Source organism: Hyla sarda, chromosome 3, assembly GCF_029499605.1.
Source record: "Hyla sarda isolate aHylSar1 chromosome 3, aHylSar1.hap1, whole genome shotgun sequence".
NCBI classification, from domain to species: domain Eukaryota; kingdom Metazoa; phylum Chordata; class Amphibia; order Anura; family Hylidae; genus Hyla; species Hyla sarda.
In genome coordinates, this window is record NC_079191.1 from 47974564 (window position 1) to 47992299 (window position 17736).

The 17736-nt window shown below is 43.0% G+C and overlaps 1 protein-coding gene across 1 annotated transcript in view; it reads left to right on the forward strand.

Annotated features, from left to right (window-relative positions):
• CPSF3 (cleavage and polyadenylation specific factor 3) overlaps window positions 1–17736 on the forward strand; it is a 31104-nt gene that overhangs the window by 5706 nt on the left and 7662 nt on the right. The window contains exons 4-13 of the mRNA XM_056564147.1: window positions 1309–1437; window positions 6292–6469; window positions 8723–8812; window positions 9903–10053; window positions 11131–11306; window positions 11399–11557; window positions 14097–14243; window positions 14412–14564; window positions 15446–15554; window positions 16653–16751. Coding sequence (XP_056420122.1) covers window positions 1309–1437; window positions 6292–6469; window positions 8723–8812; window positions 9903–10053; window positions 11131–11306; window positions 11399–11557; window positions 14097–14243; window positions 14412–14564; window positions 15446–15554; window positions 16653–16751 — 1391 coding nt within the window. The remainder of the gene's footprint in view (window positions 1–1308; window positions 1438–6291; window positions 6470–8722; window positions 8813–9902; window positions 10054–11130; window positions 11307–11398; window positions 11558–14096; window positions 14244–14411; window positions 14565–15445; window positions 15555–16652; window positions 16752–17736) is intronic.

Sequence of the window (17736 nt, forward strand, 5' to 3'; positions counted from 1 at the left end):
CACACTGCAGAACTTCAAGACAGAATTTCCACCAGAGATCCTGCATGCAGTGCTAGGACCGCATTGTTGTCCTCATAGATGGCAATGCATTTTTGAGCAGATCTCTTGGCATGTCCACTCAGAAATGCATTGCCGTCTATGGGGACTACGGTACAGTTTGCATGGTCCTAGCGATGCTCACGGGATCTCTGGCAAAAATTCAGTCTGGAGATTCCACAGTGTGAACATAGCCTAAAGGAGGTGATGTATGCAGCACTATTCTGCCACATAGTGTGACCTGTTTTCTCTTACCACCAATCTTCCTAGCAGGAGGGTGATGTTTATTACAGATTTGTAAATAACTTCTATTTAAATAACTTAACCCTTCCCATACTTATCAGCTGCTGTATGCTCTAGCGGAAGTTGTGTAGTTCTTTCTAGTCTGACTACAGTGCTCCCTGCTGCCACCTCTGTCCATGTTAGGAACTGTCCAGAGCAAAAGCAAATTACCATAGCCAACCTCTCCTGTTCTGGACAATCCCTGACATGGACTGAGGCGGCAGCAGAGAGCACTGTGGTCAGACTGGAAAGGACTACACAACTTCTTCAAGAGTACACAGAGGCTGATAAGTATGGAAGGGTTAAATGAAGGATTAAATAGAAGTAATTTACAAATCTGTATAACTTTCTGACACCATTTGAATTGAAATTTTTTTTCCCTCTGGAGTCCCCCTTGGAATAACCAGTCATCACTTTCATGCTACCTGAAGCAGGAGTCATCAGGGCGGTCCCCTTTGTTCTCTTTAGAACCCCACAATCCTTGATTGATTTTTTTGATCATTCCCTATATCCGGGGGGCGGGGGGAGAACAAAGGCTGGTGGGGCAAAGAGAAGCTAACTGTTATTGTCTGTAATTGTCTGTAATTCCACTCACCTCTGCTGGGCATATGGCCTCTGACTGGATGACATGCTGGATCCACTATCAATTTAATAAAACCCCCTAAATTGCACAGCAAAAACAAAAAGAAAAATAGCCAGCACAACTACCTAATACACGGGTGCACTCTGCTGTGGCAAATACTAAGTATACAAAAAAAGAAGGCGAGGCCACCTCCGCGTGGTGGATGGGGACCATGATTTGATCAAAAAGTGCGCTAAGAGCCTCCATTTTTTGACCGAGTGCTGCTACAATGTTCTTTTTTGTATACTTAGCATGTTCTGCTGTATGGTTATACTGTGGGATATATTTCAGCCTTCCATCTCCAGGTGTGCAGTGAACAGAGCTGAAGTTGCTTTCCACTTATTATAATTCTTTCTTTTACTTTTTAGCTTCCACTTAGATCACTGTGGGGCCCTACCATGGTTTCTCCAGAAGACAAGCTTTAAAGGCCGGACATTTATGACACACGCTACCAAAGCAATTTACAGATGGCTGCTGTCAGATTACGTCAAAGTCAGGTAATCTAGAGGAGATTAGAATCCTATTGGATTTTCTTTTATGATTACATTTTGCACCACTTTATTGATTACCCGTGTGTTTTTCTTTATAGTTTGTTTTTTATTTTGTTGTTTTTATTCACTTATCTTTGAAAACTTTTATCATTATTTTACCAAACCAGGTATTGTAAACTCATGACTTGTATTTAAGGGGTTGCCAAGGATTAGAAAATACAGAGCTGATGTCTTCCAAAAACAGCACCACACCTGTCCTCGGGTTATATGTGGTATTGCTTCACAGTTCCATTGAAGTGAATGGAGCCAGGTTGTAATACCACACACAACCGGAGAAGAGGTGTGTGCTGTTTAAAAAAAAAAAAAAAAAAAAGGCTCTGTTTTTCTATTCCTAAATATCACTTTTAATGGAGATATTCCTCCATGTTGTTATGTACTAATATTGAATCTCATGTTTGTTTATGACATGTTTTCTTATGTACTGTAAACATTTCTTCCTGTGCAACACAAAAAGAGAGAAACACAGCCGCACATCCACCATTTGTAATTTGATTTACTTGCTTCTAAGCATAATTTCAAAAACTAACAGGTTGTTACTATACATTTTGATCAAAAAGTACAAGTCCACTCACCACGTCAAGGCCACCTCGTTAGAGTGGGTCCCTAACCTGACACTGGCGTAGCCCCCGGCGGCGACCACTGCCTCTGAGACCCCATGCCCAATGGGGGGAGCGACCCAGTGGCCAGGCAGCCCAACTACTGCCCGACCAAGCCCCTGGCTCTGGGCCATTCCACCCCCCAGACAAAGCATCACAGAAACAATGGCCGCCACAGAGAACCACACCAGTATGAAACCTACCATGTGCTCACTGCCAGAGGGCTGGGAGAATGGTAGGAGGAAACCCTTATGCAGTTTCCTGCTAATTAAATTTCTTCCTGTTTAATACAGGAAAACATGTTTGAAAATAAATCTAGATGAGAATAATTCGCACATGGGATTTAAAGAGTAGCTCCTAAAACTTTTTTTCAACTCACAAAGTCGTCATCTTCATCTCTTCTTTCTTGCTGCGCTGTCCTCTCCCGTAAGCCGGCTTCCCCAGCAGGCGCGACGTCACGGACGCCTGCTGGGCGCCGACTTCCACCCTCACTTCATCTATGCTGCGCTCCTGTCGGGAGTTGTAGTGGAGCTTCAGCAAGGCACTGATAACTAGTGTGCGCGCACTGCCTCCACTGCACTTTACATGCTGGGGGACGGGGTTGGGCTGCGCGTGAATCTAAGCAGCCAATGCGCGCAGCCCCGGCATTCACTGCGCTCGCTCTCACCTGTCTGATTGACAGGCAGGGAGCGAGTGCAGCCTGAATGAATTAGGACCAGTTGCCCGGCCGGCATCGGTCCGAATTCAGACGAGACCCCCTAGTGGCCGGTTTTCAAATGTAAAATACACCATGTTAATAGTAAAAATAAATAATGAAACTATATTAGAGATATGTTATAATACATAAGTACTACAACAAATCAAAAAAAAAAGTTGGTGACAGTGCCCATTTAAGAGAATTTGTCTTAGATATTTGCTGTGGTCCTAAAAGTGCAAATTATTAGGGAAGCCCCCATTACTGTGCATGTCAAAAACGTGTGGTCAGAATAGCGATGACTTTTTTCTGATGATTGACTTTAATATTATAACAAAGCCGTTAATATAGGGGGAATAATCACTGCAGCACAACACACATTATTCATACACTGCTCAAAAAAATAAAGGGAACACTAACATAACACATCCTAGATCTGAATGAACTAATCATATGAAATACTTTCGTCTTTACATAGTTGAATGTGCTGACAACAAAATCACACAAAAGTTATCAATGGAAATCAAATTTATCAACCCATGGAGGTCTGGATATGGAGTCACACTCAAAATCAAAGTGAAAAACCACACTACAGGCTGATCCAACTTTGATGTAATGTCCTTAAAACAAGTCGCAATGAGGCTCAGTAGTGTGTTTGGCCTCCACGTGCCCGTATGACCTCCCTACAATGCCTGGGCATGCTCCTGATGAGGTGGCGGATGGTCTCCTGAGGGATGTCCTCCCAGACCTGGACTAAAGCATCCGCCAACTCCTGGACAGTCTGTGGTGCAGACTCCACGTTGGTGGATGGAGTGAGACATGAGGTCCCAGATGTGCTCAATCGGATTCATGTCTGGGGAACGGGTGGGCCAGTCCATAGCATCAATGCCTTCCTCTTGCAGGAACTGCTGACACACTCTAGCCCCATGAGGTGTAGCATTGTCTTGCATTAGGAGGAACCCAGGGCCAACCGCACCAGCATATGGTCTCTCAAGGCGTCTGAGGATCTCATCTCTGTACCTAATGGTAGTCAGGCTACCTCTGGCAAGCACATGGAGGGCTTTGCGGCACCCCCAAAGAAATGCCACCCAACACCATTACTGACCCACTACCAAACTGGTCATGCTGGAGGAAGTTGCAGGCAGCAGAATGTGCTCCACGGTGTCTCCAGACTCTGTCACGTCTGTCACATGTGCTCAGTGTGAACCTGCTTTCATCTGTGAAGAGCACAGGGCGCCAGTGGCAAATTTGCCAATCTTGGTGTTCTCTGGCAAATTCCAAACGTCCTGCACGGTGTTGGGCTGTAAGCACAACCCCCACCTGTGGACGTCGGGCCCTCATACCACCCTCATGGAGTCTGTTTCTGACCGTTTGAGTGGACACATGCACATTTGTGGCCTGCTGGAGGTCATTTTGCAAGGCTCTGGCAGTGCTCCTCCTGCACCTCCTTGCGCCTCCATGCTTTGGACACTACGCTGACAGACACAGCAAACCTTCTTGCCACAGCTCTCACTGATGTGCCATCCTGGATGAGCTGCACTACCTGAGCCACTTGTGTGAGTTGTAGACTCCTTCTCATGCTACCACTAGAGTGAAAGCACCGCCAGCATTCAAAAGTTACCAAAACATCAGCCAGGAAGCATAGGAACTGAGAAGTGGTCTGTTGTCACCACCTGCAGAACCACTCTTTTATTAGGGGTGTCTTGCTAATTGCCTATAATTTCCACCTGTTGTCTGTTCCATTTGCACAACAGCATGTGACATTGATTGTCAATCAGTGTTGCTTCCTGAGTGGACAGTGTGATGTCACAGAAGTGTCATTGACTTGGAGTTACATTGTGTTGTTTAAGTGTTCCCTTTATTTTTTGGAGCAGTGTATTTATCATTATGATGATTACATAGGAAATTGTATGTTCATAAAATTGTATGAGAATTGAGAACTATACACACAAGCACAGTCCACCTATATGAATGAGCCTAGAAAATGATCAGATCCTTGGTTCTAAAGTCCCAGCTCATGGACAGAGCAGTAATATACTTCAGCACATGAACCCTCAGTACAGTGTTTCCCAACCAGGGTGCCTCCGTTGTTACAAAACTACAATTCCCAGCATGCCCAGACAGCCGAAGGCTGTCTGGGCATGCTGGGAGTTGTAGTTTTGCAACAAATGATGGCACCCTGGTTGGGGAAAATGGTCTTAATAGAGATAGTTTACTCTAGTTAGATTGTAAAACTGGTCTAAGGCTGGGTTCACACCACGTTTTCTTAAATACGGTTCCCGTATACGGTTGGGAGGAGGGGGGCGGGGCTTAATCGCGTCGCCCGCACTCAGCCGTATTCGTGAACCGTATTTAATGCAATTCTATGAGCCGACCGGAGTGAACCGCATACGGCCGAAAACGAAGCCGACTGGAGGCTGCGGTTCACTCCGGTCGGCTCATAGACATACATTAAATACGGTTCCTGAATGCGGCTGAGTGCGGGCGCCGCGATTAAGCCCCGCCCCCTCCTCCCAACCGTATACGGGAACCGTATTTAAGAAAACGTGGTGTGAACCAAGCCTAACTTGTATGTGTCTTTGCAGCTCGCCAACAATGAGCAGGTTGTGTTCTTTTATATATTTATAACACCCTTTGCTTTTACTGCGCTATGAAATGGTTACATGCCGTCACAAAGGTATAAAACTGTCTGACATGTCAATGCTGATTCTACTCATGAATATATTTCTGTGCTTTTTCTAAGCTGGTTCATGAATATAATTGCATAGCTGCCCACACTTTGGAAAACGGAATTAAAGGGGTACTCTGGTGGAAAACTTTTATTTTTTTAAATTTTTTTTAAATCAACTGGTGCCAGAAAGTTAAACAGATTTGTAAATGACTTCTATTAAAAAATCTTAATCCTTCCAGTACTTATTAGCTACTGAATACTACAGTGGAGATTATTTTCCGTTTGAAACACAGAGCTCTCTGCTGACATGAAGAGCGCAGTGCTCTCTGGTGACATCTCTGTCCATTTTAGGAACTGTCCAGAGTAAAAGGAAATCCCCATAGCAAACATATGCTGCTCTGGACAGTTCCTAAAATGGACAGAGATGTCAGCAGAGAGCACTGTGCTCGTGATTCAGCAGACAGCTCTGTGTTTCGAAAAGAAAATAATTTCTGCTGTAGTATTCAGCAGCTAATAAGTACTGGAAGGATTAAGATTTTTTTAATAGAAGTAATTTACAAATCTGTCTAACTTTCTGGCACCAGTTGATAACATTTTTTTTTTTCACCGGAGTACCCCTTTAAAGCCCCTAGTGGGCACTTTAATGGCTGCAGTAAATGGGTGTCAGCTGTTTAGGAGTCCAGGTTGGCTTCCTTTGATTTTCTAAAAGTAAATAAATATAAATATAAATATATATATATATAATATATGGTTGTTTTTTTAAACCAGAATTAGATTTCTCATCTTTTCTTTTTAATACAACCAGTGACCTGTCTTATATACTTTATTCTTGCCTTCAGTAACATCTCTGCAGATGACATGCTGTACACGGAGACCGACCTAGAAGAAAGTATGGACAAAATTGAGACCATCAACTTCCATGAAGTGAAAGAAGTTGCGGGAATCAAGTTTTGGTGTTATCACGCCGGACACGTCTTGGGTGCCGCCATGTTTATGATAGAGATCGCAGGTGTCAAAGTACGTTCTCATTGTCATAAAGTGAAGTTTAGCTATTTATGCCATGTGGTTTAAGGAGACCTAGGCTAATAGGAAATTCTTTAACTAGTGCTTGAATATTATGCAGCTTGTCTTAGTACCACAAGAAGAAACTACTGTTTAATGTGCAGCTGCTTTGTGTCATTGCCCTCTGCGCCAATGGATACGGTAGCACCTGTGTTTAAGAATGGGCACTTTCCTTGGAGACAGGGCACAATAAAAAGGTTGGTGTAACATTGCATCTATTACACAACACCTGGTAAACACTGATTTCTGCTACGGCCTTGTTCACACCGCACTGTATGCCAAATGCAAGGCACGGATATGTCAGGAAAATGTCAAAATGACATTCTATCATGTCCGTACTTGGACAGGCACAGCCCCCATTTATTTCATTGGCCCGAGTGTAGTCAGCTGGTGATATGTTCAGTCATTTTCTAAGCATATACAAGTTTTGGCTCAGACTGAGAAATGCAGCCTGCAGCGATTTTCAGTCTAAAAGAAAACTTTATATTGGTAAAAATGACCTGAATATAGTCACTAGCTGACAACACTCCAGCCATTGAAATGAGTGGGGCCTGTGCCTGTCCGATCGTGGTCACGTCATCATGTCATTTTGAGGTGGTAGTGTGATCCTAGCCTTATAGGCAGATTTATGATGGGTTTTGCAGTACAACGTTGTACCCCATCCTACGTACACAATGGCCCTGTCAAGAATGTAAGCGGCAATTGCTTCTTCATTGTTTTGGCCTCTTAAATCACAGACAGGCTCTCTTCCCGTATGTCAGTCGCTATTTGGTGTATTTTCGAGTTTTTTAGCTTTTCTTTTTTTTTTTTTTTACATAATTTATTTAGCATAATATGATCTTGATGACCTTCTGTCACTACTCCACTGACCTTCTACACGCCATGCTGATCCTTTTGTATACACTTTCTTAATGCTATTAAAGGGGTACTCCGCTGCTCAGCGTTTTGGAACTAACTGTTCTGAACGCTGGAGCCGGTGCCGGTAGCTCGTGACGTCATAGCCCCTCCCATAGACTTCCATTAAAGGGGCGGATGTGACATCATGAGGAGGCGGGGCTATGAAGTCACACGCTACCGGCTCCATCGTTCAGAACAGTTTGTTCTAAACGCTGAGCAGCGGAGTAGCCCTTTAATTTGACATGTTTATACAGTACACTAAATGTCAATTATGCTTTATTTCTTTGTAAAAATGTAATAACGTTAATAATAAAAGGTAATAGAAAATTACCCCCCCCATCTCAATTTAAGCCTCTGTAGCAGCATTTTATTGTTGGTATAGAACTTTAAAGCGTACCTGTCGAGTTTTATTCTGTATAACAGAGCAATAAACCAAATGAGGGCAAGCAAACAAAAATAACCGAGGATTAACACAGACCTAGTTGGTTCAAGTAGAGCAACACAAGTGAGCAAGGCCATGCAATCTTATTATGGGGAGGACATACAAATGAAGAAACGAGATGAAGGACACAAGAAGTGAAGAGACAAGCAGAGAGAAGGAGAGGGAAGACCATGGGGGACCAAAACATAAAAGTGCATGGTGCATGTCAAAAGTTTTATTGGTCGGAATCTGACGAGAACAAGCAGGGAGATCCCCATAGACTTGCATTGTAAGTCTGTCCAGATCACATAACACAGAGCCAGAAGAGAAAGCACTATGGGGGAGGTTTATCAAAACCTGTGAAGAGGTAGAGTGATGCAGTTGCCCATAGCAACCAATCAGATCGCTTCTTTCATTTTTCACTGGTCTCTTTAAAAAATGAAAGAAGCAATCTGGTTGCTATGGGCAACTGCACCACTCTTCCTCTACACAGGTTTTGATAAATCTCCCCCCTAAGCGTGCACCTTTTCTGTCTTGTTCTCGTGGTGGGTTAGAGCAGTGGTCTTCAAACTGTGGCCCTCCAGATGTTGCAAAACTACAATTCCCAGCATGCCCGGACAGCCGTTGGCTGTCCGGGCATGCTGGGAGTTGTAGTTTTGCAACATCTGGAGGGCCACAGTTTGAAGACCGCTGGGTTAGAGGCTGAACACTCAGATCAGTTGATCAAAACTTTTAATATGTTTCTAAGTACAGTGGTTTCTGTCAGAGATGAATTGTTTCATTTTGTAAAATGCCCAGCTAAGCCTTCAGTTTGTCAATATTATTTGGGTTCCTTTAATAGATGGTTTGTCCTTTTTTGAGATTAACCTAAATATTCTTTATTTTTGCAGTTGCTGTACACTGGTGACTTCTCCAGACAAGAGGACAGACATCTCATGGCGGCAGAAATTCCAAACATTAAGCCTGATATTCTTATCATTGTAAGTTTTGCACTTACCAATATAACAAACAGTCAGATCCAGCATCCGCGTTAGGTTCACTAACATCAGCAGGCATAAAGGACTTGTGATCGGATCTCAGTCTGTCAGAATCTGTAGAATCTCCTTTAGTATATCTGTCCACATTTGCCTTGTAGTTTCCTCTTGTATTTTCAGTACTTTTATACAGTAGAAATAGTGTAGTCTGTCGGACCTCAGTGAAGTCAGCGGGGACCGTCTTGATTCAGTAGTATCCAGCATATTTTATAGGGCTCCATTATAAATGGATGCAACGCCATCAAAATGAGCAGAGCCTGACTTGGACCTGCTATTTTGTATATGCAATTCTCTAATATAAAATTCCCCACTACATATATAGAGATACATAGGTAGGTAGATATTTTTGTTATTGTAGTTTATTTATTCAAGAAATGCCCTTTTGTATATGCTGAAGTTTAAAAAAGTCCAGTGGTAAGAAATGTATCCCCTAGAATGAATGTCTGATCGTAGTGGGTCCAACCACTGGGAAACCCCCAACCCCCCCCTGTGATCTCCTGTATGGGGCCTCGGCTCTGCGCTGATAGAGCGCATTTCATACCCAGCTCGCCAGCTGGTCGGAACCCCCCATTAATCTCTATGGGAAAGGTGAGGACATAGAAACGCTTTGTCTCCATCTTTCCAATAGAGATGAATAGAGGGAGCCTGTCATCCCTTATATGACAGTGTATCTGTGTTTCCCACCCAGTGTGCCTCCAGCAACATCTAGAAGCACACTGGTTGGGAAACACTGTCCTATCTTATAGACAGTATTAAGTGTAAAGAGCAAGCCTGCATTATGACATTTTTGTGTCCATTAAGGTCTTCCTTTGCTATCGGTTCATCCCTATTTTGCAGTACATTCAGTTTTCTATTATATATATGCACAGGTTTGCCAAGGGCAATAGACGGTTAGGTAAATCTAACTTGTTGAAATGCATTGCTGGTTTAGAGAAATAGGCTTGAATGAAACACAAAATGAATATTTTTGCCAGCAATGATTAATTTGGTTGTGTCTATGCAAACAGCTTATGTTTCTGCTCTCCATCCTGTGTAGGAGTCTACGTACGGCACACACATACACGAGAAGCGTGAGGAGAGGGAAGCTAGATTCTGTAACACTGTGCACGACATTGTGAACCGAGGAGGAAGAGGCCTCATTCCCGTGTTTGCTCTCGGACGAGCTCAAGAACTTCTGTTGATTTTAGGTGAACCTTTTTTTATTGTAAGAAGACAAATCTCTTCACCACTCCTGGTGTAAAGATGGAGGGATGTCATCTTCACCATTTAGTTGCCGACTGTCTTGCTGTGATCACATTTATAGAAACACTTACATTGATGTGATCTGAGGTGATACAAGGTGCTCAACCCCAAGTGCAGTTGTGCACCTACCTGCACCTATGGATCACAATGTGGTTTCACAACTGTGGTTAATGTAAACAATGACATTAGCTAACCCTCAAAACTGATGTAAATTTGAGACATTAGCCAGTATATCCTTATATGAAGGACACACTTGAGCCCGCACACCACGCCAAGGTTTCTCAAATGGTGCGGGTCCTATCAACTAACCTACCTGGCCAGATAAATAAAACCAGGAGCCAAATTACGGCAGCCATAGGCCCGACTTGCAGATTGCAACTCAGTCACCTCCAGTGTGGACTAGGCACACATACAATGGGAGGGGGAAGACAAGCTACAAGCCCCATCCTGGTTGGTTCATTTATAGCCGGCCTCACAGGTGAAACCCTAATGCTACCCAGCAATATAAAAGGGTGCATTAGTATAAGCCTTAAGCAAAGACATAACAGCTTATATTTGCATGAACATGGTTATAGCAGGAAAACTCGACCCCAAGTGCAGTTGTGCACCTTTGCTGGGGTGGAGGTCCTTCACTTGTAAACCGTTGCTAAGGGCGATCCCCAGCAAAAATTGCATACAATGGAGGATGCCAGCAAACGGTCACAAGTACCACAATGGCCTCCTACACCAGATAAATGTGTATGTGGATGCGTTAAACATGACTGACTTTAAACAAACACTTACATTGATGTGATCTAAGGTGATACAAGGTGCTCAACCCCAAGTGCAGTTGTGCCCCTATGTTGGAGTGGAGGACCTGCACCTATGGATCACAATGTGGTTTCACAACTGTGGTTAATGTAAACAATGACATTAGCTAACCCTCAAAACTGATCACATTTATAACCCTATTCTTATATTTTATGCATTGGGAAAATACAGTCTGGTCTGTCTAATGGGCTTGTGTGTAATCTTCCTTGCAGATGAATACTGGCAGAACCACCCAGAGCTGCATGACATCCCCATATACTATGCCTCATCACTGGCTAAGAAGTGTATGGCCGTCTACCAGACCTATGTCAACGCTATGAACGAAAAGATCCGCAAACAGATCAACGTCAATAACCCGTTTGTCTTCAAACACATCAGTAACCTTAAGGTCTGATTCATTCTTCTATTCTGCAAACTTGTGACTGTCAAGTAAATGCACTTGCTACATGTTAACACAAATGTTTTGTCTTCCTATTGCAGAGCATGGATCACTTTGATGACATAGGTCCCAGTGTGGTGATGGCTTCTCCGGGTATGATGCAGAGTGGATTGTCTAGAGAGCTGTTCGAGAGCTGGTGTACAGATAAGAGGAACGGAGTGATCATCGCTGGATACTGTGTGGAGGGGACACTAGCTAAGGTAAATGGCCTTATCAGACAGCAATTTATGATCTGGGTTAGATGGGGAAACCTAAAATAGTGTTTTCATCAGAACACAACCTTTTTTTCTATATTAAAAGGGTTATCCGGGTACTAAAAGTATCTCTTATTGTGCTGGGCTGGCCACCATAAAATTAATGAGCACAATAAGAAATACTTTTTAGTACTATCTGGAATTTCTAAGACTATAGAGGGGCAATTCCCTGTGGTCAAAATAGAGAGTTGCTGTAAAGAACATGTATTAAATGGTTTCCATTCCTGTGAATGTGTGCTATATGATGGATAATGTACGGATAGCATGCACTCAATGAGCTCAATTATGAGTGATGTCCTTCTCCTTTGTAATAGGACTTTAACCTCAAGATCAATGTTTTCCAGACAGTTTGCCTGCAGCAGTCAAAACTTTCCAGGCATGCTGGGAGATGTAGTTTTGCAACAGCTGGAGGCACCCTGTTTGGGTTCTTTCAGTCTTGCATCGATACAGAGAGTAAAAGGGACCATAGCACTGGTGTAGCACTGTTTTCCATGCACAGTGGCTGTGCACAGTTCGAAAGAACAGGGCTGGATTTAGGGTCCTGCACAGCTGGGTTTCACTATGCAGGGAAAACCTAAAATGGGGCACAGCACTACACAAATGTTGGGGCACGTTAATTCCCAGAATTGGTGCAGGGCCCAGAGGTCAGATCTAGAAATCTGCCATTGCCTTATAAGATATGAAAACCCCATCAACAGATTAATTATGATTTGTTCCTCATTAAATGACATGCATTATATTAGAGATTTGCAGGGCATTACTTGTACATACCTCCCATCATTAGATAAAGCAGGCATGTAATTTAGCTATTAATCCATCATTAAATGGGCACTGAACATGATGTCGTTCAGCACAGTTGTTTGGGTAAAAGCTTTAGGTTTATAGTAATAACCAGGCTGTAAAACCTTTAGGAGGAGAATATTAACCTTAGTCATACTCGAAGTACAACTAAGGTTGTTATTTCGGACAGATACGGATAAGTCTGCTGGGGGGGTGGCCGGGCTACAGGATTTCCCAGGCCGATTAAACATATCCTGCCGCAACTCATTGTGACCGGTACATCTTTAAGGGGTACTCCCGTGGAAAACTTTTTATTTATTTATTTATTTTTATCAACTGGTGCCAGAAAGTTAAACAGATTTGTAAATTACTTCTATTAAAAAATCTTTATCCTTTCAGTACTTATTAGCGGCTGTATGCTGCAGAGAAAATTATTTTATTTTTGGATTTCTTTTCTGTCATGACCACAATGCTCTCTGCTAACACCTCTGTTCCTGTCATAGACAGAGGTGTCAGCAGAGAGCACTGTGGTTGTGACAGAAAAGAAATCCAAAAAGAAAATAATTTCCTCTGTAGTAAATAGCCACTAATAAGTACTGGAAGGATAAAGAATTTTTTAATAGAAGTCATTTACAAATCTGCAGCACAAAAAGAGAGAAACACAGCCGCACATCCACCATTTGTATTTTGATCTACTTGCTTCTCAGCATAATTTCAAAAACTAACAGGTTGTTACTATACATTTTGATCAAAAAGTACAAGCCCACTCGCCACGTCAAGGCTACCTCGTTAGAGTGGGTCCCTAACCCAATACTGGCGTAGCCCCCGGCGGCGACCACTGCCTCTGAGACCCCATCCCCAATGGGGGGAGCGACCCAGTGGCCAGGCAGCCCCACTACTGCCCGACCAAGCCCCTGGCTTTGACGTGGCGAATGGGCTTGTACTTTTTGATCAAAATGTATAGTAACAACCTGTTAATTTTTTAAATTATGCTGAGAAGCAAGTAGATCAAAATACAAATGGTGAATGTACGGCTGTGTTTCTCTCTTTTTGTGTTGCTAATTTACAAATCTGTTTAACTTTCTGGCATCAGTTGGCTTAAAAAAAAAAAAAAAGTTTTCCACCAGAGTACCCCCTTAAATACACTTTTATCATGTTTTGACCATTTCAGAATCTAAAAGTCAGTACAGTTCAATGTAGAGTAAAATAGATTGTAATAATTATCAAAAATCCACTGTTTATATCTTGGTGGACTTGGTAGAATTACTTCGTGTGAGACCGGAACGGGTTCAACATGGCACAGGCAACTCTTTAAGCTTCATGTGTTTTTGCAAATGGAAAGGTAATATTTCATGTTAGCTTATTGAGTTGGTAGACGAGAGCTAAGCCAGAAAAATATTAAGGGCTTATTCACACTAAGGAATCTCCGCCTGGAGATATTTCGGGCAAAGATTCAGTCTATAGTGGATGCCAGCAGAACAAGCCGGCACTAAGATTGCTCAGAAATGCACATAGACGGCAAAATGTGGATTCCGCCAAAAGAATGAACATATTCATTGAATGGTGGCTGGGAAGCTGTTGCTGCTGCACCGTATTTTCGGCAGTGGAATTTTGGAGTTCTTCTCGTGAAAATACGTAGTGTGAATGGGCCCTAACACTTATAATCTTTTTGTACCTGTTAGTAAGTAATAGCCTGTCTCCCCAGCACATTATGTCGGAGCCGGAGGAGATCACCACCATGTCTGGCCAGAAGCTACCTCTGAAGATGTCTGTGGATTACATCTCTTTCTCTGCACATACAGATTACCAACAAACCAGCGAATTTATCCGAGCATTAAAGCCTCCGCATGTGGTGAGTCATTCCGGAAGTAATAAGTATCTTCTCACAATATACTTTTTCTTAGCTAAAATATGGTAATTTTTTTTTTATAAACAATTAAATGGAAAACCTTTCTGATTTTGATGTTTAATAAATGCTACATTACTCCTTTACACCAGTGTTAACCCTTTATCTCTACAGATACTGGTGCACGGTGAGCAGAATGAAATGGCTCGTCTTAAGGCTGCGCTCATCCGTGAATACGAGGACAACGACGAGGTCGATATTGAGGTTCACAATCCCAGGAACACAGAAGCTGTGACCCTAAACTTCAGAGGAGAAAAACTGGCTAAAGTAAGGGGTCGCATGCAACACGATAATCAAATTTACCCCAATAGTTTCATATGCCAGTGCCAGGGTGCCCCTGTGTTTCTAAAAGTCACCATACACATTAGTCAAAAGTCAGCCAAATACTTTGGCGGGACTGGCCTACTATCTAAAGCAGTGTTTCCTAACAAGGGTGCCTCCAGCTGTTGCAAAACTACCGACCGACTACCCCTTCCACAGATGGTGTCAGGGGATAGAAGGTTTTGTCATGCTGGATTTCAACTACCTGACTCTATTGTCATCTGAGAGATAAGCTGCCACCAGAGCTGTCTTGCAGCCGCTTACCCCCCCCCCCTCTTTCCATTAAAGGGGTACTCCGGTAGAAAACATTTTTTTTTTTTTTTTAATCAACTGGTACTTTTAAGAAGCTGTATGCTACAGAGGAAATTCTTTTCTTTTTGAATTTCTTTTTTGTCTTGTCCACAGTGCTCTCTGCTGACACCTGATGCCCGTATCAGGAACTGTCCAGAGCAGCATAGGTTTGCAATGGGGATTTTCTCCTGCTCTGGACAGTTCCTGATACGGGCATCAGGTGTCAGCAGAGAGCACTGTGGACAAGACAAAAAAGAAATTAGAAAAGAAAAGAATTTCCTCTGTAGCATACAGCTGCTTAAATGTACTGGAAGGGTAATTTTTTAATAAAAGTAATTTACAAATCTGTTTAACTTTATGGCACCAGTTGATTTAAAATAAAATGTTTTCCACCGGTGTACCCCTTTAAGACCACATGATCCTTTTGCGGTACCAATCTTGTGTATGGAGAGATCAGAAAAGATGGCTGTCTGCTGAACAAGCATTCATTTGATAGCTATTGAAGGGTGTTTTATCTTCTACATTCTTTATTCCAGGTGATGGGTTTACTTGCTGATAAGAAGCCTGGGCAAGGTCAAAGAATTTCAGGGATCCTCGTAAAAAGAAACTTCAACTACCATATCCTTTCTTCAAATGACCTCTCCAGTAAGTAAAGGTTTCATAGTCTTTTACAATTCCGGCATACAAGCTATTTCTTTATAGAGCCTGATATGTACAAATTAAAGGGGTAAAACATCTTATCCCCTATCCAAAGGATAGAGGATAAGATGTCTGATCGTGGGGTCCCGTTAATGGGAACCCCTGCGATCTCGGGGCCGGCAGCGGCGGCGTCTGGAACAGGGAAGCTAGGAGCTTCCGCGTTCATGACATCACGCCACGCCCCCTCCATTCATGTCTGTGGGAGGGGGCATGACGGCTAGTACGTAGCAGTCACGCCTCCTCCCATAGACATGAATGGAGGGAGCGTGGCGGCTGTAGTCGCCAGTCATCCGGCACAGAGCGGAATTCGCTTCATGCACGGATGACTGGGGTGCTGCGGTGATTGGGGTGCTCCTTTGGATAGGGGAGAAGATGGTTTTTTTTTCGGTGGAGTACCCCTTTAAGTGGAGTATTATATATCAAATGCTAAATAACTTGATGGAAGTAAAGCTCAGTCATTGTAGAATTATTATTATTATTTATATATATATATATATATATATATATATATATATATATTATTTTGCTGCAGTTCCTCACTATGTTCAAAATCTCCACTTGCTGTCAGTGAATAGGAATCCTTGTAGACCAGAATGATACATAGATTTGTGCTGCTTCTATGTTTAGCTCACAGAGAATTGTATCCACCATAGTAGTTGTACATGTTATAATACATTCTTCCTTTTAATGCTGTTTACTGCATAGTTTACCTGTGTTGCAGTATTCCTTATACCAGTGTTTCCCAACCAGTGTGCCTCCAGCTGTTGCAAAACTACAATTCCCAGCATGCCCGGACAGCCCTTGGCTGTCCGGGCATGCTGGGAATTGTAGTTTTGCAACAGCTGGAGGCGCACTGGTTGCGAAACACTGCCTTATACTAAAGAAAAGGCTAGTATGATCTGCTCTGCTATTATTAATGACATCACTGAATACATTAAACTCCACCAAGAACTGAACCTACTGTAAAAAGTAGGGACTAATAACTATAGAGACTTGCTACATGCCAGTTTCCATGTCTCCTTTTAACCCTCTGCTTTCTCATAGGTTACACAGATCTGGCGATGAGCACGGTGACACAGACACAAGCCATTCCTTACACAGGCCCATTCAATCTCTTATCTTACCAGTTACAGCAACTCACAGGTTAGTGCTTCATACCTGGTACGTACATTGTAATAGGCCTGCCCTTTCAGTTGTAAACAAAATTTCAGCCTTTTTATTTATTTTTAATATATTTTAATGCAATCCAAAGTCTATGAAAAGTGCAGATCTCACTGTCACGACCTCATTGGATGTGTGAGAACTTTAAAACATTACATTTTTAGTTAAAAAAAAAAAAAAAAACGTATCATGTGTAAGTGATTTGGCATTAGTTTTAGGATCCCCGTCGTGGGGCTATGTTCGCACGATTTTTATGGGATTCCGCTGCACTGTGAGCACAGCGGAATTTCTACAGCTGGTGTATCTGCTGCAGAATCCCGATTTTGGCATCTGCCGAAGCTAATGCTTCTGCGGATTTCGCTTGTAAATGCATTGCCATCTATGAAGAAGTTGCATTTCCGAGTTATCCACCCGGAAAACATTCTGCACATTTTAAGCTGTGTTAGGGTACGTTCAGATGAGCGGATCCATAGCGTATTTTACGCTGCGGATATGCCGCCAAAGGACTCCTACAGGGTGCCTCAGATGTGCCTGCTCGGAGCGGCAATACGCCGCTACGAGCAGCGATGTACTCGCACACATCGCGGCCCCTCCCCCTGCTGCCTGAGCTAGGCCGAGAGCAGCCACTATGTGCGAGTATACTGCGCATGTGTGTGGCAACTCGCACATCGCAGCAGTGTGTCTGCTCATAGCTTCGTATTGCCACTCCGAGCAGGCACATCTGAGGCACCCTGTAGGGGGTCCTTCGGCGGTGGATCCACAGCATAAAATACACTGTGGATCCACTCGTCTGAATGTACCCATAACATAACCTCACATCACCATTGGTCGCTGAAATGTTCATCTGAGCGATGTCCCCTTTCAGCTGTTTTCAGTTCTCCACTCTCCTTAGAGTGTCAGAGTTCACAGGCTTCAGAAGCTCATAGAAAGTATATGAGTCTGTACACACCGCCAGGGAGAGATAAAC